Source organism: Vigna radiata, chromosome 6 (genome assembly GCF_000741045.1).
Source record: "Vigna radiata var. radiata cultivar VC1973A chromosome 6, Vradiata_ver6, whole genome shotgun sequence".
In the NCBI taxonomy this organism is placed as follows: domain Eukaryota; kingdom Viridiplantae; phylum Streptophyta; class Magnoliopsida; order Fabales; family Fabaceae; genus Vigna; species Vigna radiata.
This window is the reverse complement of record NC_028356.1, coordinates 4,295,881-4,319,797: the sequence shown is the minus strand read 5'-3', so window position 1 is coordinate 4,319,797 and position 23,917 is coordinate 4,295,881. Positions and strand designations below refer to the sequence as shown.

Sequence of the window (23,917 nt, the reverse complement as noted above, 5' to 3'; positions counted from 1 at the left end):
AAATTCAATCCAAAGCACTGTGAAATACTGGCAATTTGAATTTGGCTATTTGTTTTGGTATCAATGCTCTCATGTTGAGATTTATGAAGAAAAAAAATACTTTGACATACTTTTACATTGATTTCTACATTGATTTGATACATTATTTCTCATTTTCCCATTTAGGAAATAAGACATGATCGAGGTTTTCAAAGGAAGTTTTTTCGTCGAGCTTAATATTTGGTCAATGAGAAGACAATTTTTCATTATAAGTGGCCTTGGTAACAGAAGTTAAAACCTAATCATTATGTGAAATATTAATAGATTTCAGTGGGGAAATCGTATCCGCTACTGTTTCAGGGAAATCAGAGGAAATGAAACTAGGAAAATTGTATTACTGAAATCTGAAGATGTAAGAGTGAAATCTAACCAACTATACAATACTGCTGTCAAATAGAGATAGAGGTAAGAGTGAAAGTAATAGCTCTAACCAATACTAAGTGTACATATTTAAACTCTAATTTTTTATTTTATTTAAACAAATTCCACACATCAAGAAATTTACAGCAACACTATGCATTGCCCAGTCTCAACACATGCACCTTGATCAATAAAACTGAAGTAGACACAAACTCTTAACTGTATGTAACACACGTTTTCAATATATGTATTTGATTGTAATTTATTTACATATCTCAAAAATTGTCAACGAGATCCAATCCCGTGTAAGTGTTTTACATTTTTGTTTTATTTTTTATTACATTTAATTAATATTGATGGATACGTGTTTATAAAGTTTTGTAATCATATCTCAATGGCATCACTCTTTCAATAGCTAATGATTTTGATGAGAGTTTATGTCTAAGTTTTTGTACTTTAATTTAAATAAGTTAGTTTTAAGAGTTTTTTTTTTTTTATGTTCAAATTTTAAAATACTACTTAAATTGAGAGAAATATATTAGGTATTTAGGAAGTTTAGATTGAGAGCCTTTGTATTTTGTTTTTTTACATTTTTTCTTTATATATATAAAGAGAGAGAAAGAGTCTTAACAAAATTGTTTAAACTTCTCCTTATAATAAATCTCTTCTTCTAGAATACATTTTCTACACATTACCAACAGAGTAGTATATAGATCATCAAAAATCATTTGTTATAAACGTTGTACCTGTTAGCTCAATGCTTATTGATAGGTAAAATAAAAACATTGCTGACATTTTCCCTTGGATAAATATCAGTACCACTGAATGACATTTCAAAATCCTCATAAGATCACACATCACTAGACTGGTCTTTAACTTGTAACATGGAAAAACAGAACAGTGATCACAATCATCATGAGAAACATATTGCCTGTAACGTAAAAATCAGTGGTTGAAAATTTCAATTTGCCATATTTCCTTCTCAATTGATCATAGCTCGTCCTTGCTTGAAGCATCTTCCCCCATTAATTCTTCAAGTGAAAATTCATCCTCCTCAATGATTTCTCCATCTTTTCCATCCCATGGTTCTGTCTTTACAATGGTCGGAGTGCTTTGCAGGGGCAAATTCCCTTTGCCTCCACGTCCAGCATCTTTCACAAATTGTCTGCAGAAAACAGATAACTAATGTTCAAGAGCTTGTTCATCTCAACAGTTTGTTTGGTATTTAGCATAAAGTTAGAAGGAATAAACTTACATAATTTGGTCAAGTTCAAAAGCACTCTTGAGAGGAGCATAAACAGCTTTCTTAAGGTTAAGGGCTACTAAAGCTGGATAACCATATCCACCAACACCCACTTGCTTCTCAAGATCCAGCTGCTTCCCTGCAGCTACCCAGACATAACTGTGCTCAAAGATACAAAAATTCAATTAAAAAATGTTAAAGAATTCGCCAACAAAGATTTATTAAAAATACACATAAATAAAGCATTTGCAACACTGACAGAATCAAACAATTTTACAATGTAGGATTAACGCATAAAGTGATATTAGAGGATGGAAGCAAAGCAAAATGTTTTTTTAACTTGCCTGTATGGACTTCTTTTAAACTTTTCTGCAACTGATAATAGTTGCTGAATATATCTGTTCCTTCCCTCAGCCTTGGAATCCAAAATGTCAGGAAGGAAGGCAACAAAACAGATTGCGGCAGTACCACATTTCTCTTCCAAAACATCCTACAGAGAAGGTTCATGTTAATTATCACTTAACACATGCTTTTGTGAATAATTGAAATCATTTAACAGAATACACACATACACATGTTAAATTAAATATTTCACAATCAGTGTCCTTAGGGCACTCTTCCTTTGCAAGATCGATTATTTTATTATCCTCTTTTTCAAACCAATGAACACTAATAAGGCAGGAGAGAAAATGCTTACTGGACTGTGTATCTCTGTCACTTCTGGAGGAGCAACATTTGTTTCCAGCTGCTCTAACGCAAATGATTCAATAGCTGCGGCGGTTCTTGCACCTTCATAAGGAATAGGACTATCTTTATCAGCACCAAATACCAAGATTGTTGGGAATCCTTGGACTTTGAACCTGCTCATTAGTGACTGGTAAAAAAATTTCCTGTCAGACAATATAAACTAAAGTGCGTAATAAAACATTATAAAATAAGACAGCAATAAGAGTCTTACCCTTAACAAGAATACATAAAAAAATAAAAAACTATGCAATGACCATCTTGATCACAGGCATAATAGTTTTGAAAAGTTCTTACAATCTATTTAGAAGTATAACAGTACCTTTTCGGCATCACAGTCAACATGGCCCAGTTTAACCTTTCCTTTCAAATTATTGGATGCTTTCTTCCACTCAGGCGCCAACTTTTTACAATGTCCACACCTTTGGGAAATAAAAGAGGATAAATGTTATTAGAGCTATACGTCTGAAATGTGAACATGGGAATACTTTAGATTTCAGAACACAAACAGCACTTACCAAGGTGCAAAAAATTCCACAATCCAGAGTTCTTTGCTCTTGAGGACCAATTCATCAAAGTTTCCAGAGTTTAATTCTACTGAAGAACTGGTTTCTGTCTTTTCATTTGAACCCCCTGTTGCTTTTCCACTTAACCGCTCCTTCAAAAGAGCCTTTACCTGTACATGAGATATAAAATAAGGAGGTAATACTTCAGAGTAAAGGTATACTATTTACTGATTTCTTTTACTAAAACAAATACTGCATATTTGAAACACGACAAAATTATTTAGCATTGAGTAACTAGTCACAAAAATTAATTAGTGAGCTTACTTTGTTTATTTATCAAACATCAGTCAATAAATCATGCAAATCATGAGCACACGTAATTTTAGTTAACTTTGCTCAACTTTTAACTTGTTCCTTTGTGTGTGTGTGTGGTGGGGGGGGGGGGGGGGGGGGGGGGAAGTGGTTTTAAAATAACCGATGCAAATTCCAACAAACCTGTTGAAGTGCAAATTCAGCAATTGGTTTGACATCTCTGGCTCCTTGGTAATCAACCGGTGGCTTTCCTGGAGCAAACACTTTTATAGTTGGAAATCCTCTGATTCCATATTCCTGTGGGGAATCAAGAAAAAACCATGCACACACACGTGCGCAAATGTAAATAAAGTTCCAACATAAAGTTATAACAATAAATTAAGAAACAGGCAAACGTGTAAACTATAAACCATAATTCAAAATCTACGAATAAAAATCTCATGCGTAGACAGCTGATGTTATGAAGCAAGAGGCAAAGAAAGAATCTCCAAGGAGATATTCAATCTTGTACAGGTACTATATTCTTTGGTTGCTTTGCACAAAAAAAGAGTTTGGTGCTAGATCCAACAGCAAGGAAAAACTTTACATATACAATAGTTCTTGAATGTTGATATTCCACAAAACAAACAAGTAATTTAAAATGGTCCAAATGATTAGGTCCAATTCAATTAATAACATTCAATTGTTCGAAACAGACAGTTCCAAGAGCTCAAATAAGTATGCATAACAACCCATTGTTTCGGATCCTGCCTGATCCACATAAAGGCAATTCCAGTGTACATTAACATAAAAGTCAAGCATATAATACAACAACTTCATATTTCAGAAAGGCTGATTGCAAGGACCAAAGAACACATGCATCATAGTCTTCATTTAACAGATTTCAATATTCCATTAAATCTAAAAATAGCATCATTAATAAACAAATGAACAATACACAACCTGAGCCAAAGACGAGTGAGCATCAGCATCAAGTGCTGCCACAGTAACCACACCCTTCAACACAGTAGCTGCCTTCTCCCATATCGGTGTCAGAGCCTGACAGTGTCCACACCATGGAGCAAAGAATTCAACGAGAACAACTCCATTTGAATTCAGAACCTGCCATGAACCTTGATTTCAGCCATGAAAATTACAACCACATCGCAACGCCACAAATATCCATGTACACGCCCAGATAGATTTCAAGAACAAAGATACAAAATTTAACGTTTCTACAAAATACCAATTTGGAAAAAGGGCAAATACAGTGAGATCACGAAATGGGACACTGGGGAAAGAGTTCAAGATTTAAAAATGATTCACCTTGGACTTGAAGTTGGAGGGTGTGAGTTGAAGCACAGGCGAGGATGCTCCATAGAGTGCGTAGGAAGGGACAAGGTTGAAGATGATTAGCAAAAGAGGAAATGAAACGAAAAATGGTGTTCGAAATTGAGACATTGGTACTGTCTTTCTCTCACTCTATGCACTCTGAATCTACGCAGGGAAGAAAGAACCCTTCTTAGTTTGTTTTGTCTGTTCGAGTACTTTCTATTGCTACGTGTGTCCGCCAATTATATACTTACACGTCAGACACTCGTGTTGGCAAATCAATTTTATTTCTTCATTTCAAAGTCCAAATAACGAATTTGATTAATGTTCAGAAAAATGTTTCTTTTTTATTTTATGATAAAAGTAAATTACTTTTAGACAGAAGATTGTTATATAATTATAATATAAAATAAAACAATCTTCAAAATCAGGAAGTGAATTCAATTTGAATTTTAACATATTTTAACAAATTAAGAAAAAAAAAACAATGTGATGGTATTCCATCAAGATTTTTGGTCATTGAAAAAAATCTTTAAAAAGTATTTCTTCAAGACTATAAGTTTATAAAATAGCAAAAATAAATAAATAGTATTAAATAAAAATTTTAAAAGTACTATTTAATATTAAAAACCACACTAATTTTAATGTATTATCTTGTATTTAAATTTGTATAATATAAAAAATTAATAAATTCAGTTTCGTCCATGAGTTTAGCTTCATCCTTTGAGAATTACATAAAAAATAATGTCTCAATGTAATATATTTGTTATACCTAATTAAATAATAAACACTTGTATTGAATAAATATGTATAACCTTTTGGTTATTTATAACTCAACATTTTTCAGTATATAAGTTATATAAAAATTAATAGCTAATAAAATTAATACTTAAATATACTTTTAATTGACATAAAAAGTGTTAACAGGTTGCAGGTGTCCCAAACTCATACACCATCTTCTTTTTCTGAAAATACTATACAAATATACATATATAACCATCCTTTGTTATAACATACTAAAGTAATATTATAGGACTTTCCTTCAATAATATCATATTCTGTAAAATTACATGGTGATATTTCTGTGCTATTCAATTCTATGATGTAGAGACAGGTAATAATAAAATTCTATAGGATGTATTATTCACTAGATATCACTGGAGCCTAAAGAAAGATATAAGAGGTTCATAGACATCTCGATAAGCATTTTCACCCATAACATAATCTGCATGTGCATAATCATTTCTGTACTGCACTACAAGCTTATCTGGGTGATGATCTTTAAGAATTTCTAGCAGACGTTGCACATCCTTAACATCAGAAAGAGCATCAGCGCCTCCATAACTCAGGAAGAGAGGAAGCTCATTTGGAATTCTTGTCATGTCGTATGCTGGAGGAGTAGGCTGTCCATAGTGTTTTATGTTCTCATCTTGATTCTGGTAATCAAACATTGAAGTGGTTCCTTCTCTGATCACTGATATTCATATGTGATTAAGATTAATAACCACTCATGAAAGAAAAAATTACTCTTACTAACAGCTGATTCCGGTCAAATTTTCAAAATCTCTGCTAAAACTAAAACTTACTTTTTATCATGAGGTATAGGATATAATGGTATTTAAATTAGGAAAATAGAACCACTTACTCTGAGATAGATGGATCATGTTCTTTGTTGCTGTTGACTGAGGCTCGTGATCCAAAAAAACATTTACAATGGAAGGGTTAAGGCAGCAATTTGGGCCTGAAAGCATAGCAGTGTTGTCAATGAAGGAAAACAAGTGTTAGTTTTGGTGGTTGAATAATAGCTGAATAAGAAAGAACATGAATGCCACCTGTGAAAGAGGTCAACAAGTTGGTGCAATCAATGCCTGTGTTATTGCACAAGTCCTTAAGAAACTTTATAACAGAGACCCTATTCAGACATGAGAAAAATGAAGTGATATAAGTCTTCATAGGATTGGAGTCATAACAATAGTCATAAACTAGCTTACTTCTCAATTTTATTCTCCAAAGTTACATTCATTACCATGTCTTACCAAATTTTTGGTTAATAAATTAGTTCCTCAATTTAAAACATTGCTGAATTAGTCCTGCAAAGATTTAATTCTCTAAAGATTTAATCTGTCACCAAATTAATCTATCAGAGACTTAAAATATCAGCATATTGGTCCTTTTGAAGAAACAAAGTGGTGAAAGAACACTCTTTAGGGTCAAATTCGGTGATAGATTAAACATTTGAAAGAATGTTTCAGAGACAAAAATCTTTGAAGGGCTAAAGTGGTGACAGAAAGGCTAATGTGAGGATCCATATAACTTTGGAGGATCAAATTCGTGGTTTCTTAAACTATAGTTAAACTTTTCATTCAATGGAAAACACAGTTTAACATCAGGATGACTTCTGTATCCGATCTTATTCTATCCACTAAGGATTTGAGAAATGTCTGCATATTACATTCTTACAACATTAAAGTTAGAACTATGAGGAACCAACATTGCAGCCTTCTTATTCTTAGCTCTACAGTGCAAAGAAATGAATGATAAAGAATAATAGACAATAAGAATTGCATACCCTCTCATATTAAATTCAAAGACTCCAAAGTTGTACAGTGACTGTAAAGAGGAAAACACAGATTTTCATTGTCAATTATTTGAATTGTAAAAGGAATTTTTTTCTTTTGACAGACAATAAAAGCATTCTTATGACTAATACCTCTGCAATGAAGTTTTCAGCTGCATTTTTAGCAAGGGGTGAAGTCATCTGACCAACATAAGCAATTGGGCTAAGCAAGGCAGCAGATCTCAACATGTTCAGTAACTGGTCTTGGGAAAAAGCAGCCAACGCAATCAAAGTTCCCTACAGAGGAATTCAACATTCTACAGGTCAAAAACAAGAATGGTGCAGTTTTTGAAGAGTAGAATGTGAAATTTACCTGTGAGTGACCAACATAGTGCAGTTTTTGTCCAGTTAGATCATGCACATACTTGAATGTGGCTGGAAGATCATATGCAACTAATTCATCCCATGACCAATTCCAGTAATCCTAAAGAATAAAACTGATATAATCAATAGAACCAAACAAATTTCCAACCACAGAAATGCATCAACATTTTAGTAGACAAAACTAACCGAGCTATTAGTAGGTAAAGTTATATGTTGCCGGCTATACTTGGTTCCACGTGTGTTAGCAACCCAAACATCAAACCCATTATCCGCTAGAAGAAATGCAAGAGACTGCTTTGAAGGTAGTAATAACCATGTTATGCCATCCTGCAACCACAGCACCACATTAATTGCCAACATCAACAACAAAATCTATAACATAATACAGTTGCTTATAAAACTTTTAACAACCATGAAAAGCCCATGCTGTAGAAGAACAGGTGGCCCCCTTAATTCTCCCACTTTAATTCTTGGCATGTTAAGAATATAACCATCTTGTGTTGTCACCTAAAATATTACACAATAAGCGAGTTAGTAGCTAGTAGGTGTTGTAAATCTTGTTGATGTCTGAGCAGAAAGAGAAAGAGATGGAAGCACAGTACATACCAAATGTTCTTCGCAAGTATAGGCTTGTGTTTTGACCATAGATGAGCAAATACCATCAGTGGGGGATGATGAGAATGTTGCAGTAGTGGTGGTGAGTGGTGAGAGTCTTCTTCCAGTTGCAAGAGTTAAACCCCAGAAGAGAATCACAAGGATTGGTGAGAGTGATGTGTTGGCCATGTTCTGTTTCCTGGTACATTAATCTTCCCAATCCAGACATTATTTATACACGCACAAAACAGGAAAAAATAATAGTTCTAATGTATTCACATGAGGGGTTTTAAACCACCTTTTTTGTCAACAGTGGTTTAAACAAAACCATACGTAGGGTCTACCACGACCTATTATAAAACTTTCACCTCAATAAAACCAATTCGTAATAATATATAAACGAGTATAAATTTTATTACTTTTAATTCTAACTCTAAATATGTCACCTTTACAAAAATGTTTACAGAAATTAACAGATCATTCTTTATGTGTAAAAAAATTAATCCTATTAATTAAATTTAACGACAGATGATTGAAATTAATACTTATAGAAACTTTTTCGCCACGCTTCTTTTATTTTGCGAGACCAATGAGGCGCATACAAAAAGCCAAAACATGTGCTTAGAACAAAATATTATGTAATTCTTACTAATGTTTTGTACCACAAAGCATAAACCAGTTATCAAACTACCATGGAATTAACATATGCTTTCGTACTTAGGCCTGAATAACATATTAACTTAATTAATAAGATTCCAATATTTTTCAAGTTAGAAGAAAAATATTTAAAATTTTAATTGAAATATAAACAAATAAATATGTTACACAAACTTTTAATTAAGAGTGATAAAACAAAACACGTCAGACAAAATGAATCGGATCAAACTGAATCACCACAAAAAATGGATCATAACTTACAACTCGCTCTACCACAGACTCAAAACTTAGTCAGCCACTTTTTCTTTAATTTCTTTTAAAAATTTATTTGTATACATATTTATAAATAAATATTTAAAACATATTTAGTTATATAAATATTTTATAAACTTTTAATTAAATAATTAAGATTTATGATTAAATAATTATTATTATATTTATATGTTAAATTACTTTATTATACTAATGATATTGCATATTTATATTTTTAAAAAAAATATTATATAAAAAATTAATCTTTTTAATAATTTCAATTTTAATTTTTAAATTAAAAGGAATAAAAAAATAAAAACAAAACCGAATTAGAAATAAACTGATATGTCTTTAACTCGTCAATTTTACATATTAAATAAGACAGATCAAAATAGACTAATGTATTAAAAATTACAACTCAATCTGCAATTAGTAATAAGATATGGGATGGTAAGAACTGAATAATTATTACTCATTCCTTTTGAGTATTAATGAAGACTGAACAGCTGAAGTAATAATAATGCATGTACTAACTAATTCTCATGTTCTTTTATATGGATTACGTTTTCTTTTTTGTACAATTGATATTTTAGAATTTATAACAACTTTAGTTAATAGTTTTCTCAATACGTCTTTACTTATTGTGCACAACAAATAATATAGACAGAAAATTCAATGCATTAAGTAAGAAGGTTATGCTAAGCAGCAAAAATATATTAATATTTTTTATATTAAATATTTGTTAATTTATGTTCATTAACCTTAAATTTGTAGAGATATGGGAAGAGGTTTTGCTAAGTAACCAGTAATTTATATTTTTAGTTATCCATTCATATACTTCTACATCTTACGAAAGTATTTTTAATTAAATCATTGAGATTTATTTATTTAAGCAGCTAGAAAATGAGTAAAGATTAATAGTAATAGTTTTTAAAAAAATAATAATCGATTATTTTATGCTTAAAAGGTTAATTTATAAATAGTTCTTTAATAATTGAATTTTATTTTACGTATTTACTTGATCAGAAGTAAGATGAGTTCACTTTTTCTATACTATTATAAATATTTAAGTATTTTGAAGTATTAATGGTTATAAAGTTAGTGCATGTATTTATGCTTCTAATGTTCCTTGCTTTTATGATGATTCTAATGTTCCTTCGAGGTGGCGATGTGGTTCTTATGGCTGGAGATGCAAGAGAATGCTTTCATGGTAAAAGTGTTTTTACCTTTTACAACACATCATATCGAAATCAAAATCAAACCCTTGGCCTTAAAAAGTAATGTATATTTTATATATGTTAGATCAAGTATTTAAGAAAAATGGTTATAAAAATTTATGAAGCATATGGTCACCATTAGTCACATATTGTGCTAGAATTTTGGATAAGCAATTCATAAAACAATTGAACATAAATTTGACAATTTATCTTTTTTCATTTACACGAAGAAGAAAATGGTATCTGATTTATAGGATTAGATTGTATGCACCACTAGTTAAACACTTGTTTATAAAAAGCTTTAAATGAAAAACTTTTAAAAATAAAAGTACTGAATCATACTTATTTTTATAGTGATTTCTTTCAAACTAAATTATGTCTAGTTTTTTTTAAAATTTTTTATGGGTTCCACTAATCTCAAAGATTTTACGAGAATTTAACATTCTTGGTTTACAAACTAACTAATTGATTAGACGAGTTTTATCATTCTTAATATCAAAACTAATCTAATTGACTAGAATGTTTAATTTCACTAAGTTAAATTTACAAGAGTTTGAATTCACTTTTGAATCTAAAAACAACAAAGTGTTTTTGAAATATTACAAGACAAGAGATTACTCTCATAGAGAAGATATAAAAATAATATAATGAACTTTTGAAAACTTGCAAAAGATCTTTTAAAATATAAGTGTTAAGAAAGAGCTTAGAAAGAGACACAAAGCGTATAACAAAAGTTCTTTTCTTAATCTTTTGGCACCAATGAGATCTAAACCTAACCACATAAAAGATTGACATCACTCTCTGTCCAAAACCTTAAAGAAATAGGTTAATGAGTCTTTCACCTTTATATAGTGTTTTACTTTTTTATTTTTATCCAATGTGGGACTTGGATTCCCAACAATCTCTCCCTCAAGGGTGAGTCCCTTCCCAATTACTACACTCCCTTTCTAGTGGAAACATTCATCTTAACGAGACACGCTTACCTGCAACATTTCGCCAGGAAGACTTTCGATATAGGGACCATTGTACGTGTCTGAGCCGGTCACTAAGACAAATCATCTACTCTAATACCACTATCTAAAAATCAGTTTGATCCAACCGTAAATAACTTCATAACGACAAAAACACCAATGGAGGTTTTAGGTTATGCGGGAAAGACTTTCTTTCTTCCTTTCTCTCTCATTTGGTTTTTTCTTCACTTCAAGTGATTCTAATATTAAAGTAATATTTTTGTTTATATTGTGATTATTTAAATTTTAAAATAAATAAAGGTTCATGTGTTTGCTACCCCTAATTTTAGTTTTATTTTTCTACAATACTTTTTTTTTATAGTTTTCTCATTATAAATTTCTATAAGTTTCAAAAGTAATTTCTATGACATTTAATAATAATCCAAATATCTTCCTACGAATTCAATTGAAATTTTATTGAATAGCACTTGAAACGTGAAATAATAATAAAAGAGGGTTGTGTTGCAAACGGTCCGAAAATAATTATAAAAAGCATATTTATTTTGCAATTTTATTCATAGCTGAATTCTTTATTATGATTATTATTCATTTAATTTCAGGATAGAAAAAAATTAACCAAAACACATGTATCAATTAGTTTACTTATCGTAAGATTTAAAAAATTATATTAAAAATTAAGAATTTAATACCATCAAATATATTTTAGATACTAAAAGTATTAAAAATATATTGAATCTTAAAATAAAAAGTATCGGTAGTGAAGGTTGTTTAACCATGATGCAATATATTGAATATAAGAGGAAGATTATAAACAAGTTTTCACTGTTTATAATCTATGTTGTTTGAGTTGTCTTCTGCTCAACTAAAACTAAGTACAAAGAACAATTTAACAGAAGAGTAAGAGAAATTAAGAGATCCTTTGAGTGTACATAGGGTATTCCAAATGAAAGTGAAAAAACCTAATTCTTAAAATATTGATTATTTAAATGAAAAAATCTTTCAGAGCTGCTATACAGAGATTCATTCATCGTTATTCTCTCTTTTTTGTTCCATTTTTCTTAGACTGTCACTCTTGAATTATATTATCTTAGTCGAAATTTTTTTAGTAAAGTTAGACCATTGAGTACTTGTTCATTCCCTACACAACACAAATTTAATGTGTATTTCCTCTAATAAAGAGAGTTCTATTTGCCAGCCACCAAAATCAAAGTATGTGTATTCACTCGATTATAAATTTAACAATCAAATGCAACACAAGTTTCTAAAGAACTTATCGTGAAGGATGAAGAATTTATGAAGCTATGGGTGAGCAGCTGCAGGCCAAAATAAATTATCAGTGCAAAATTTGATGATAATTGGTTATAACCAAGTTGGTAATATTTTTATCTAATTGAATGCCTAATCTGGTATCTACAGCCATCTGAATAAAAATTGTTGCTTAAAGAACCATTTTATAGTAGTATACTAATTGGATTGTCCAGTAACATGTGTAGTAGCTGCATCCTTTATACTTGACTCAGATGTTTTCATGGCACTATCAGATAATTTGAGTTTTGTAAGGTTCCTTCTAAGGAATTGGAATTGCAACCCTTTAGGTTTTATCTTCCCAAGCAATTGCCATCTTCTAGGTGTAATCTGTCCTAGCATTTTCATTTGCTCCTTTCTGAACTTCTTAGTTGCATACCAGCTTCCACCCCTCCATCCTAAGGCATACCTGTATATCAGCTAAAGTGAGAACTCATAGCAAAAAGAAAATGAGAATGTTTAAATCCACTAATAGCAAAGTATCAAAGAAAATAAAAGTCAATATGTATGGCTTATGAAAAAGCAACAACAAATCAACAGAGGAAACATGTTCACGTCAAACATGTACGCCAACACCTAGAATCAATCAACAGGTCAAATGCACGGCATTATTTTCTTTCACAGATTAAAACATTTTTAAGTGATTTTAACTGAGGCATCTTGTCCATATAACGAATAAACTTGACATCATACTGGAACAATATTCCAAATTCAGAAGCAGATCCACTGGAAGAATGATTTGAGTTTGAGAAAACAAAACCCAGACATAAGAAATGGAATGACATCTCCCCCCTCCCTCTGTTTTCCTCCCACACCCAAAGTCCTTCCGATTTGCAAAACAACACCTAATTACTTTTTGTCATCCCCAAATTTTAGAAGCTTGAGATCTTGAAGCTAAGAAGCATCAAATTTATGTGTAAAGAGATGTTGGTATGTGGGATTTAAAATTGTAATTCATGAAATCATTCATGTAACCTTTTAGTATTGTCATCCACATTCCTCCTCACAGTACCTTGATCACAGTGCCGCTATCTCTAAGCAAAAATCAAAAATCAATGTCCTGTCCCATGTTTCCCCAGTATATAAAAAATAAATCCAAGAAATGTCTAAAAATAGATAAATTGATATGAGGTTTGTAATTAATGGCAAAGAGGTGGGGCAGGTGTGGGTAAGAGTTAAAAAAAATAAAATTGATCAATGTGTGCCTAAGAAATAAGTTAGGAAACTAAAAAACAAAGACATGTTAATGCAAGTTTGTGAGATTACTTAATAAATTAAAGGATTTTAGTAATTTAAAATGCGAATGAGTACGGGGACAGGAATGGGCATGGGAATGGATATAAAGACGGGGATGGAAAAGGGGTGGATATGCATATTATCATCCCATCCTCATACCCAATTTAAAGAGTATTATTCATATCCACGCCCAATCAACACGGGGATTCCCCATAAAAATTAGGATGAGTTCAGACATCCTCATAGATGGGTTCATTTGACATCCCTAGACAAGGGCAGTAGCATGGTATGTAAAGTAAACTTGCAGAATGTTGGGGCCATAGATTTAACTGTAGGCGTGAATGAAGGAACCCAAACAATAATAGGGCTTGAGCCAGTAAAGTAGTATGTTCTATGCCAAAATCAGAATGGTAAATTAATCCTCTTAAAAAATCTAAAATTTAGTTTGCTAACATGTTGAATTTTGCATTATAATTTTATCGGTTCCAACTACCCTTTTAAATTCTTTTTAGTCTATCTCTCTCTTTTCCTTCTGCAATTTTTTTCTAATGTGCTAGTTGGAAAATTTACTGTGCTTAGTCTTATAGAATAGCCGGTCCCATGCCCAGCTAAAACAGGAGAGTTGTATTCACCATCAGGCCCTTCTCAGTCGATGTAAAACTAGTTGGAAAACTGAACCAAATCACTGGATTATTAGGAAAATTAAGTACTGTTCAACCTTAAGTATCAAGTAACCTAATTTAATCCATGCAAACTGCGAGGAACAAAAAGATTCACAAGGTTCTGAATAACAGATCAAGCGTCATGAAAGGTTGGGAATTTCTAGCAGAACATTACAGATACATAATTAAGTAATTATTATTTTCTTGTCAGTCTCTGCATTTTATAATCAAAGCATTACCATTATACAGCGACCAAAGCCCTTTTCCAAAAGAATGAGATTGGCAGTGTTCGGTCATTTCGTAATGAATAACAACCATCATAGCATGCTATAATAATTATGTTTGGTAAATTAACCATGCAAATTTTTCAAAATTGATGCAGTGGAAATGTTAAGGAGCATGTTGTTATTTGTGAGGGAGGAGAGACTAACCCGATAACCAAGGAAGTTCCAGCGGTAGCAACACAAGCAGGAATGCTACAACCTCCCGAACCTGCGACAATGTCTTTGATTTCGGTATGATGGAGATTGGAATTGTTTTGCATCTGACAGAGACAACAACAGAGCACATGATATAAACATGAAACAAGATAAAGGAAAAGGCAATAATAGAAGCAAAGAGATTTATATGCATACAGCCTTTTCAATGGATTGAAGTCTTTGATCCACTTTTGTGTCATGTAAATGGCGCAAGGTGTAACCTATGAAATTAAAAAAAAAAAAAAAAGTGAGTGAGTGATTGTGGTTAATGGGAAAAGACTAAAAGAGGAGAGAATACAGACCGAACCAAGCAGTGGCAACGGAAGCAATGGAAGTACCAACAGTGAAGACCACGCGATGTCGCTCAAACGTATCCTAAAACACAGTAAGATGTGAGATGAGATGAGAAAATCGGATGGAGATAGAGAAAGAAAGAGAAAACCTTTGTGGAAAAAAAAGTGTCTTGAATCGCAGCGCGTGAATTGAGATACTTTTTCTTAAGATTGGGCGCCGAAAACACAGAACTCCTTAATCGCTGCATGTGCGATTCTATGAGAAGAAGCGTTCTTCCCACGCCAAATCACGAAAACCAGTGCTCGCTTTCTCAAACTGCCAGGGAAATACGTTTTCTTCTACTTCTTCCTCAAGCCAATATTCACCTTTCTCATTCGCTTCATCTATACCTTTGGGCTTTGACCCAAAATCTTAATAAACTTTCCTTTACCTATATATATGGTAGTTTCTTACTGCACCTATTTAAATTATGTAAGCTGAATTTTTAGATTTTACAATTTAGAAGCCAATTTTATCCTTCCAAATGATTTCTAAATTAAACAATCCAAAAGATAAAAATAATTTTCAAATTATATGATTCAGAAATAAAATAACTTTCAACTTGTGTAATTTGAATTTTTATTTTTTATTTTTGACTTTCGAATTACATAATTTGCAAATCATTTTTATCTTTCAAATTACACAATTTAAAAGTTATCTAGTTTTTAAATATTTTTTACTTTCAAATTAAAGCGTTTAAATTGAAAAAAAACTAGACTTTTATATATATATATATATATATATATATATATATATATATAAAATAAAGGAAAAATTTGTGAAGATTAGTGTTTTAGAATTAATAATATGATTAAAATAGTAATACTTTATTTTAAAATTAAAAGTTTAAAGTATAAATAGGGTTTTTATAATCAAGTTTCATTATTTAAAAGCATAGTTTTTAAAAAAAATTTATATCTAGAGCAATTTCTCTTCTTTCTTTCTAGGTTTTCTTACTATCTTTTCATGTGTTTGAAGATTGAAAACCGCCCCCACTTTTGTCTGATCAATTTCTTCACTAGAGTAAATTGATTTTTTTTATCACTTTTCTTTGTCTAATTTTATTTCTTTCTCTTCATGTGTTTGAATATTGAAAACCGTTAGAGTGATCCTTGATGCAAACTCTTCACTTTTGTCTAATCAATTTCTTCACTGGAGTATATTGATTTTTTTTACTGTTTTTCTTCATCTAGGTTTTCTTACTTTCTCTTCATGTGATTGAAGATTGGAAACTAATGATGTGATCCTTGAGGCAAACTCTCCACTTTTGTCTAATCAATTTCTTCACTAGAGTAAATTGATTTTTTTTACCATTTTCTTCTTCTAGGTTTTCTTACTTTGTCTTCATGTGTTTGAAGATTGGAAACCGCTAGGGTGGTCCTTGAGGCAAACTCTTCACTTTTGTCTGATCAATTTATTCACTAGAGTAAATTGATTTTTTTATCCTTTTTCTTCGTCTATATGTTTTCTCTATGTATGTGACTCACCTCAGATCACATATAGTATTTGATGAGTCTTCTATACGAGTATATATTGGTTAGTGATTCTAATAGTGTGTCTTAATCATGTTTATGTTGTTCTTGGAGGTAGTTGGACTTCTTATGCATTTGGAGGTGTTTTAAGGGTTGTTGAACAATTTTTTTTGTCTCTCATATAAGGGAAGCTAATTGCTTTATTTTAAGATATGTATACCTTGAAATATAGAATTGTATAATTATATGGTTAATTGACTGAATGATTGAATTGTGTATTGAGTCTGACTCATTGATTTGTGAGTAGACTCATAAATTATATGATTATGTTGGATGGTGAACTTTGATTAATTGATAATTTTTGTTGGAATGTTTGGTTTGTGAACCTGTTGGTTTGGATTTGATTTTTTTTGTGTTTAAGAGGGTTATAATCTGAGTAATTAGCCATGCAGTACAAGTTTCAATATTTAAAATTGTTTTGAACTAATTCACTTAGAAAAGAGTACTCCTTTTATCAGTTGAACATGTATAATTTTTCTTAAAAAATACAAAATATAAGTTTGATATTTGGTATAGCATTGAGCAACATTAGGGTGATGTTGAACGTCTTGGTCAAAGATGTTAACAGATTAACCTTATATATGATGGGTGAAACCCATTAGCAATGACTCTACAGAGTAATATAGACTATCACAAGTGCATAACTTGCTAGAGTCTGATATCAACACATGTATCCGGATTATTGAGTCTAATATGAATCTTTAGATATGATATGATTCTTGTTATGAATGAGTTGTGTATGGTAACATCTTTATACTTGTTTTATGAATGTTCTTTTTGTAAGTTAGCTTAGCATTTTGTTTTGTTTTGTTTTTGTCTTTGTCTTTTTTTATTTCAATTATCACTTTAATAGTGTAAGCAAATGATAATATAACTAAAAGTGCAAATTCAAATGATGGTGGTGTAGTATTATAAATGTAAAGTGATCTTGTTTTGTATAAGTTTCTTCTTTTTGAAAAAAATTATTATATCCGTGATCATTATCTTAATTATATAAAACTGTTTATATATATATATATATATATATATATATATATATATATATATATATATATATATATATATATATATATATATATTTGAGTTATCTGTTTTTAAAATATTGATGATGTGTTGTTGTTATTTTAGTAGTTGTATGTTATTAAATGATATCTTAAATTATATCTTACATAGGAAGAAGCTATCCCTCTATAAATATGAACAAAAATAAATGTAATTAAGTTGTTAAGATATTCTGTTATGGTAAAACAAATAAGTTGTGTTTCGTAACAGAGAACCGTTATAAACTGCCTTTCTTATATATTATACAAAGGATAATGATATTTAGACAACATTTTTTGACAATATTTGAACATTGTTTATGTGTCAATCATAAACATTATTGTGAAGTAATTTTTACCAATTACAGATTGACACACAATCAATGTTTAAATATTGTCAAAAAAATATTGTCTAAATATCATTATCCTTATACAAAATACTTATGTGAATAGATACAAATCTAGAATTTATTAAAAAGCTCGCTGATTACACGTTATAAAAGTATTTTAAACAATTTTTTTTGGACAAGACACGTTTTACAGAAAAAAGTATCCGGATATAACATCCTAGAAATTTTAAATTTTTACGTTGACAAAACAAACATTTCTAAATCAAAATTGTAATTATTTCCGAAACGCAACGATGCATATTATAAAAGCAATTCTAACTTCTAATTCCTAAGCCAGAGCATATTAAAAATGTTAGATTGTAGTAAAACATGTCAACATTTCTTCCTGTATAAACAAAGAAAAAAGGGCTTTGTTCTGTAAAAAGTAACTCAGAAAAATACTTCAAGTGGTTAAATAAAGCTGGTCAATGCTTCTTCAGTCAGACTGCAATGAACTAATTTTCTTTTAAACATATTCTGGATTTGAAATCGTATAAATTCAGTAAAAAAATGTCGGAATTTGAGAAGTTATGTCGGTGAAGTGCACCTGTGTTGAGTGGTGTTGGTAAAAGACGCAGTGTGAGAATGGAAAGAGTATGTGATACAAAAAAGTTCAACAAAAAGTGACTTCTCTAATGCATATATTAATTGCTCGAGGTAGGAATGCTTGTTTGAACCTATATAATGAAGGTAACAAGGGCAAACAGTAGTGACCAAGGAACCAAAACAATAAAATCAACTCCTATCTACAAGTTATCTTAACATCTGTCTCATATCTTTACAAAACGAACATCACTCTGTCCAAATGCTGTTCCACATGCAGGACATTTGCGGTGCCGGAGCTCTAGATTTCTCTGAATGCATGGATTGCAGAACAAATGATAGCATTTGACAATCACAACCTGCCAAATACACACATCAAACTTTTACTTGTTGCCGTTGTAAATTCTAACTTACATACTATATATGTGTAGTTGCAAGTCCAAGAAAAGATGTCAAATCAACTTGAGCTATTGTCCCAATTTCAAAACAATCATGACACTTCTTTGAGACAAGTCAAATTAAGTACAATGAAAACAAGAAGTGAATGAAATTGGATAAGTCGGCATGTTGTTACCTCCTTAGGACGATCAGTGCAGACAGTACACTTGATCATGTTCTTGCATATCCTTATTTCTTTTTCAAGTTTTTGTATTGTGGTTTCTCCAGTTTCAGAAGTCAGCTCAGCAATTTGGCTGTTCAATTCCCTTAATTCTTCCTCTAGCTTCTTCCTTGAACTCCTGCACGACATATCCCAAGATTCCTAAGTTCCAAGACTACTTTTGCGACTCATTGTTTATTCAACCCCTAACCAACCTTACTAATGCCTCACTTTATTTTGAGTCTAGAGGATCATTATTAGAATTGAAATTGTATCTGCAAGTTGTTGCAATGTAAAAACTTTCTTTGAAAATCTATCCCTGATCCAGACTTGATGTATGATCAACCTCCTTGAAAAGAAAAAGTACCTTTCACTCTCCAATTCCATTTCAATAGCTTCCGTGTCTTTCTGGATTTGATCGTACTCTTTCTCTGAAGAGGAAACAGAAGACTTGAGCAGCTTCAATTCCTTCTCGGCATCTGCCAATTCCCACCTTGCAAATTCCAGGGTGACTGCAAGGTGTTTTTCTTCTTGATTACACTTAATGGCTTCAGATAGAATGGTTTTCATCTGCAGGATTCAAAATATTGTTTAATAAAACAGTAAGCAACTGCTGCTGCAGCAAATTTGTTCAGCATAATTTACAAATATATTAGAAAAAAAAAGGGACCAGTGGAGGGGGGAGGGGTCTGGCAGCGGGGAAAGTTGGACCTGTTCTTCACTATGTGCAATCCTCGCTTTTGAATTTTCTATTGAAGTATTCAGTTGTTGAAGTTGTTTAGCTAAGGCCTGCTTCTGGGTCAATAGAGTGTTGTATGCTTGTTTTGCCTTCACGCTATCTGATACAAGCTGCATTAGAATCGGAATATTATAAAAACATAATCTCACTGACCAAAAGTCGAATTATTTGACCAAATATCACTAGGATTTAGTAAATTGCACAACTTTATGGGTTTAAAAAAGTTCTTATATGAGTGAGATTTTATCCCTGCCAAAATCAATTCTCATACAGCAAAATTTCATGATGTTTGAGAAAATTGATTATTGTCTAAGATTTTTTCCAAAATTGATTATCCCAAATGTCTAGGTTGATCCAGAGTTCATTGTAGGATATGCTGCCCACACGTTCTCCAAAATTAAAAAAAACTTCCTAATCATAATTCCATCTTATATCCATGATCTATAAAATCCTTAGTAGTCCACCCTTTTAAAATGATTTTTCTATAAATTAACCAGATGCTAATTTTTACATGTGGATTCATGAATAATCAGTTGTTCAAAATATTGACATATATTTCTACACATAACAGCAGAAGTTAATATATTAGCTACAAAGTCGAACCAGATATTTTTCATCAACCAGAATAGCAAAAGTCAGGAAAATAACTTATGCATTGCTGTTGTTTATGAAAAAACGGTGAAGATCATGGTGAGACAGTGTTTACGGAAGATGAAAATAAGATATACCTTAATATTATAGTCATCCCTCTCAATCACCTGGTCCAACAGATTTTGGTTCTGTGTCTGCATATCTTCATATGCTTGACCAATAGTCTTCATGATAGCAATCAAATAATTATATTACAAGAAGTGAGAGTTAGTGTAAACATATCCACTTATTGCTGTTCATCTAGTGTGAAGGGGGAGAAAAAGTCAGATAGCAAACCTCAATTTCAGATATATATGCCTCTGCCTCAGCTTCTTTAACTTTAATAGCCTCAGTTAGCTCCAAAATACCCCTGAACATGGACAGATAAAACATGGAAATGGTATGTATCAGCATATTAACGGACAAGCTAGTTTGTAAATATTTATTTCATTCATATGACAACAGTCAATATAAAAATTGAAAATACTAAGAAGACACATTGGAGTTCTATCTGATAAAGAACATTTTAACAAACAACTGATAAAAACAAAAAAATTAAACTGTCAAGACATTCTTGAGTTAAACAAATTTCAAAATAGATTTTTTATTTCATTAAAACTCTACATGCCAAAGATATAAAGCATAAAAGGGATGTTGTGTCTTAACAGCCTGAGCTTTTAGGTTAATTGGTTAATGACAAGGTATCAGAACCACTCTTCATAACAACAAATTTCTCTCCCAAAATAAACAGGCACAAATATGGGTTTGTGAGGGAAGTAAAAACGATAGACAAGTTTGTCGATTAAGCAAAGCCACACTCAATATAGAAGTACACCTAAAGACCAACCTCTCAGACGCATCCAGCTTGGCCCTCAAGTCCTCTATTTCAGCTTCAGCTGCAGAAAGCCTTTGTTCACAAGCAGCTTCAGCTTCATTGGCAGCTTTTACTCTCAACTCTAGGCTATGCTCATCCAAAGCATTTTTTAGTATTTCAGCTTGAGAGTGAGCCTTACTTTCAGATTCTCTAACTTCTGAATAACTGATATCCAAGTTTTACAGAAAATCAAGATCGAATCATCCCACTATACATAATTTTGATTTCAATGCAAAATAAATTATGTAGCAAGTTATCACGAACAACTAAATACTTACCTTAAGTTAAATTTAACAGTAAAAGCTTAACAAGTTGCACATCATGAATGGAAACACTTAGGACCAAAGGAAAATTACGGACTTATTTGGGATATTGCCTACATTCTGATTGATTAAACTGTACAAAGGATACATGAATAATGAATATAGAGATAGAGAAACACAGAAGATTCTGAGCTTATTTGGGATCCACTGTGTTAAATCCAATTGCAAGGTATGGGGTCCCACGCCAGAAGTATGGGAATATAGTTTGGATTCTAGAGGTTGGCTAAACCAAAAAAAAATAATATCATACAGTTATTCGAAATCATTAAAATACACACTCAGAGCCTTCTTCAAATATCACAAGATATAGTGTAAGACAAATATTGAACTTACAAGGAGATTCAAGGAACTACGATAAAAGAGTCCATTGGTAGTCTCTGTACTCAATCAGCACATAACTTGGTATGACATAATTGGAGACTTAGTTAATGGGATATTGAAGGCAAACCATCACACACTAATACCCATGAACACTAATTGTATTCTATTAAGCAATACATGAACATACTGGTTCGTAAGTGCATTAACAAATATTATTTCCAACAATGTGTGCAAAAAAATCACTACATTTGTGATGTATCAGAAACTCAGCATATACTTTATAAGAAATGCTACCTCATAAATTAACTGCAAGAAAATCACGCCACCATTTTAATAATTCAAATCAGCATACCTTTTATCATAATTCTCCTGGCCATACATATCCAAAACAAATTCTAACTCCTGATTCTCTTTCTGTAACTTTTCAGTCTGCACCAAAATATCACAATCAATTATTTGAAAATTAGTTTAGATAATCAAGAATCCCCCTAAAATCACAACTAAAATATCTTTCTGTAACTTTTCTTTCTGTAACCTTTGAAAGAAAAGATGCCCGTGCACATGCAAGATACAAGTCAAAGACAGCAGAAAAGATTTGCAATCATATCTGATTCAGTCACAGACATACTCTAGATTCAGAAAGTAATATGTAAGTGGCATCAATCAACTTAAACCCAAACAAGAAAACTGAGAAGAGTCACTGTTACACAACAAAGCCATTAAAGAAGAAAATGCCTATAGATCAAGAGTGAGACAGAGTTAAAGGCCAAGGCAGATTACCAGCATTTTTAAAGACCTGATTTCCAAAACCTGTTCAGCACATTTGTTTGCAAGGCTCTTTAGTTCACTTGTCTGCATCACAACAAAGTAATTAGCCAACCTTAATGCTAATAAGTTATATCTTGTATGTGGTTGAAAAAAGTAAAACTAAGCTGAAAGAGAGTGATTTATGTAAACTGAAAATACAGGTATCTATGTAGAACCAGTAACTTGCTATGGAGGCTATGCTGACTAGTCTTCATCTCAGCATAGCTAACTGACAGCTCAGCATAACTGACTGCAGTTAGTTATTTACAGTGGATACAGTATGTATTTGAAGAAATTAGAACTAAGCCAAAGGAGAGAGAGGTTTATAACCACAAACTATCATATACTAACGATAGTGTTTAGTGTTTTATCCAGTAACCATGATTTATTGCAATGGAAGTGTATTGTTTTTGTTAACTTGCATCAATTTAGAAGTCTTTCATTGACTTCCTATAATTTAATATGCATACAGAACTGCATCGTCTTCATTAAACAAAGAAATGGACTCTTGGAAATCAATGTCTATAGGAACAATTAACAATTTTGAAGGATATATTTATTGCATTCAATAATGTCACTTTATACCGAATTAAAGGCCTTTTACTTGTTCCACTATGCTAGAGTAATATTTCAAAAACAACCCAGGTCAGCATTTGATTGAATCATTTCTTCACATTTAACAACAAAAATTGAGTCAGCTAAAAGACATGCTCTTGTGAAACCCAAATTCCTTGTATGTGCCAAAGCAGAGAACATTGTAGATTCAATCTAACTAGATAGATTTCTTGGGAAGACATGTCGCAAAGTGGAAGGGAAAGAAAATGAAATGGAAAATTATATTAATATTGTTAGAATATTTACCCTATTTATCATCATTATATTGTGTCCAAGGTTACCCTATTAATCATGATTATATTGTGTCTAGGGTTACCCTATTTATCATGATTATATTGTGTCTA

The 23,917-nt window shown here is 31.5% G+C and overlaps 4 protein-coding genes across 5 annotated transcripts in view; all 4 read right to left on the bottom strand.

Annotated features, from left to right (window-relative positions):
• Window positions 1–1,109: 1,109 nt before the first annotated feature.
• LOC106763125 (protein disulfide-isomerase like 2-2) lies at window positions 1,110–4,720 on the bottom strand. The gene is made up of 9 exons (XM_014647318.2): window positions 4,510–4,720; window positions 4,147–4,305; window positions 3,388–3,501; window positions 2,905–3,062; window positions 2,709–2,808; window positions 2,340–2,516; window positions 1,987–2,132; window positions 1,655–1,801; window positions 1,110–1,564 (listed from the first exon to the last, which is right to left on the bottom strand). The coding sequence occupies exons 1-9, from the start codon at window positions 4,642–4,644 to the stop codon at window positions 1,390–1,392; spliced, it is 1,311 nt and encodes a 436-aa protein (XP_014502804.1). The 5' UTR covers window positions 4,645–4,720; the 3' UTR covers window positions 1,110–1,389.
• Window positions 4,721–5,633: 913 nt separating this feature from the next.
• On the bottom strand, window positions 5,634–8,286 carry LOC106764380 (triacylglycerol lipase 1). The gene is made up of 9 exons (XM_014648668.2): window positions 8,063–8,286; window positions 7,868–7,963; window positions 7,643–7,783; window positions 7,446–7,556; window positions 7,226–7,369; window positions 7,085–7,125; window positions 6,348–6,427; window positions 6,161–6,256; window positions 5,634–5,989 (listed from the first exon to the last, which is right to left on the bottom strand). The coding sequence occupies exons 1-9, from the start codon at window positions 8,237–8,239 to the stop codon at window positions 5,670–5,672; spliced, it is 1,206 nt and encodes a 401-aa protein (XP_014504154.1). The 5' UTR covers window positions 8,240–8,286; the 3' UTR covers window positions 5,634–5,669.
• Window positions 8,287–12,453: 4,167 nt separating this feature from the next.
• On the bottom strand, window positions 12,454–15,522 carry LOC106764189. The gene is made up of 5 exons (XM_014648429.2): window positions 15,272–15,522; window positions 15,132–15,204; window positions 14,986–15,050; window positions 14,782–14,894; window positions 12,454–12,861 (listed from the first exon to the last, which is right to left on the bottom strand). Exons 1-5 carry the CDS (start codon window positions 15,368–15,370, stop codon window positions 12,612–12,614), a joined length of 600 nt encoding a protein of 199 aa, XP_014503915.1. The 5' UTR covers window positions 15,371–15,522; the 3' UTR covers window positions 12,454–12,611.
• A 3,213-nt stretch (window positions 15,523–18,735) lies between these two features.
• LOC106764992 (E3 ubiquitin-protein ligase BRE1-like 2) overlaps window positions 18,736–23,917 on the bottom strand; it is a 10,115-nt gene continuing 4,933 nt past the window's right edge. For both annotated transcript variants that reach the window (XM_014649463.2, XM_014649464.2), the window contains 9 exons: window positions 22,932–23,003; window positions 22,504–22,580; window positions 21,481–21,672; window positions 20,931–21,003; window positions 20,732–20,818; window positions 19,976–20,113; window positions 19,632–19,834; window positions 19,241–19,403; window positions 18,736–19,025 (listed from right to left, as the gene is read on the bottom strand). In XM_014649463.2, coding sequence (XP_014504949.1) covers window positions 18,894–19,025; window positions 19,241–19,403; window positions 19,632–19,834; window positions 19,976–20,113; window positions 20,732–20,818; window positions 20,931–21,003; window positions 21,481–21,672; window positions 22,504–22,580; window positions 22,932–23,003 — 1,137 coding nt within the window. In that variant the 3' untranslated portion in view covers window positions 18,736–18,893. The remainder of the gene's footprint in view (window positions 19,026–19,240; window positions 19,404–19,631; window positions 19,835–19,975; window positions 20,114–20,731; window positions 20,819–20,930; window positions 21,004–21,480; window positions 21,673–22,503; window positions 22,581–22,931; window positions 23,004–23,917) is intronic.

Excerpts from the sequence above, each read along its gene's own strand:
- LOC106764189 (XM_014648429.2), bottom strand. The coding sequence starts at position 15,370 with ATGCAGCGATTAAGGAGTTCTGTGTTTTCGGCGCCCAATCTTAAGAAA. Across the intron at positions 15,205-15,271 it reads ACACTTTTTTTTCCACAAAG|GATACGTTTGAGCGACATCG; the intron begins GTTTTCTCTTTC and ends ACTGTGTTTTAG. Across the intron at positions 15,051-15,131 it reads CGTTGCCACTGCTTGGTTCG|GTTACACCTTGCGCCATTTA; the intron begins GTCTGTATTCTC and ends TTAATTTCATAG.
- LOC106763125 (XM_014647318.2), bottom strand. The coding sequence starts at position 4,644 with ATGTCTCAATTTCGAACACCATTTTTCGTTTCATTTCCTCTTTTGCTA. Across the intron at positions 2,517-2,708 it reads TTGACTGTGATGCCGAAAAG|TCACTAATGAGCAGGTTCAA; the intron begins GTACTGTTATAC and ends TTTTTTTACCAG. Across the intron at positions 1,565-1,654 it reads TTTGAACTTGACCAAATTAT|ACAATTTGTGAAAGATGCTG; the intron begins GTAAGTTTATTC and ends TGTTTTCTGCAG.
- LOC106764380 (XM_014648668.2), bottom strand. The coding sequence starts at position 8,239 with ATGGCCAACACATCACTCTCACCAATCCTTGTGATTCTCTTCTGGGGT. Across the intron at positions 7,964-8,062 it reads ATACTTGCGAAGAACATTTG|GTGACAACACAAGATGGTTA; the intron begins GTATGTACTGTG and ends GTAATATTTTAG. Across the intron at positions 6,257-6,347 it reads CTTGTTGACCTCTTTCACAG|GCCCAAATTGCTGCCTTAAC; the intron begins GTGGCATTCATG and ends CTATGCTTTCAG.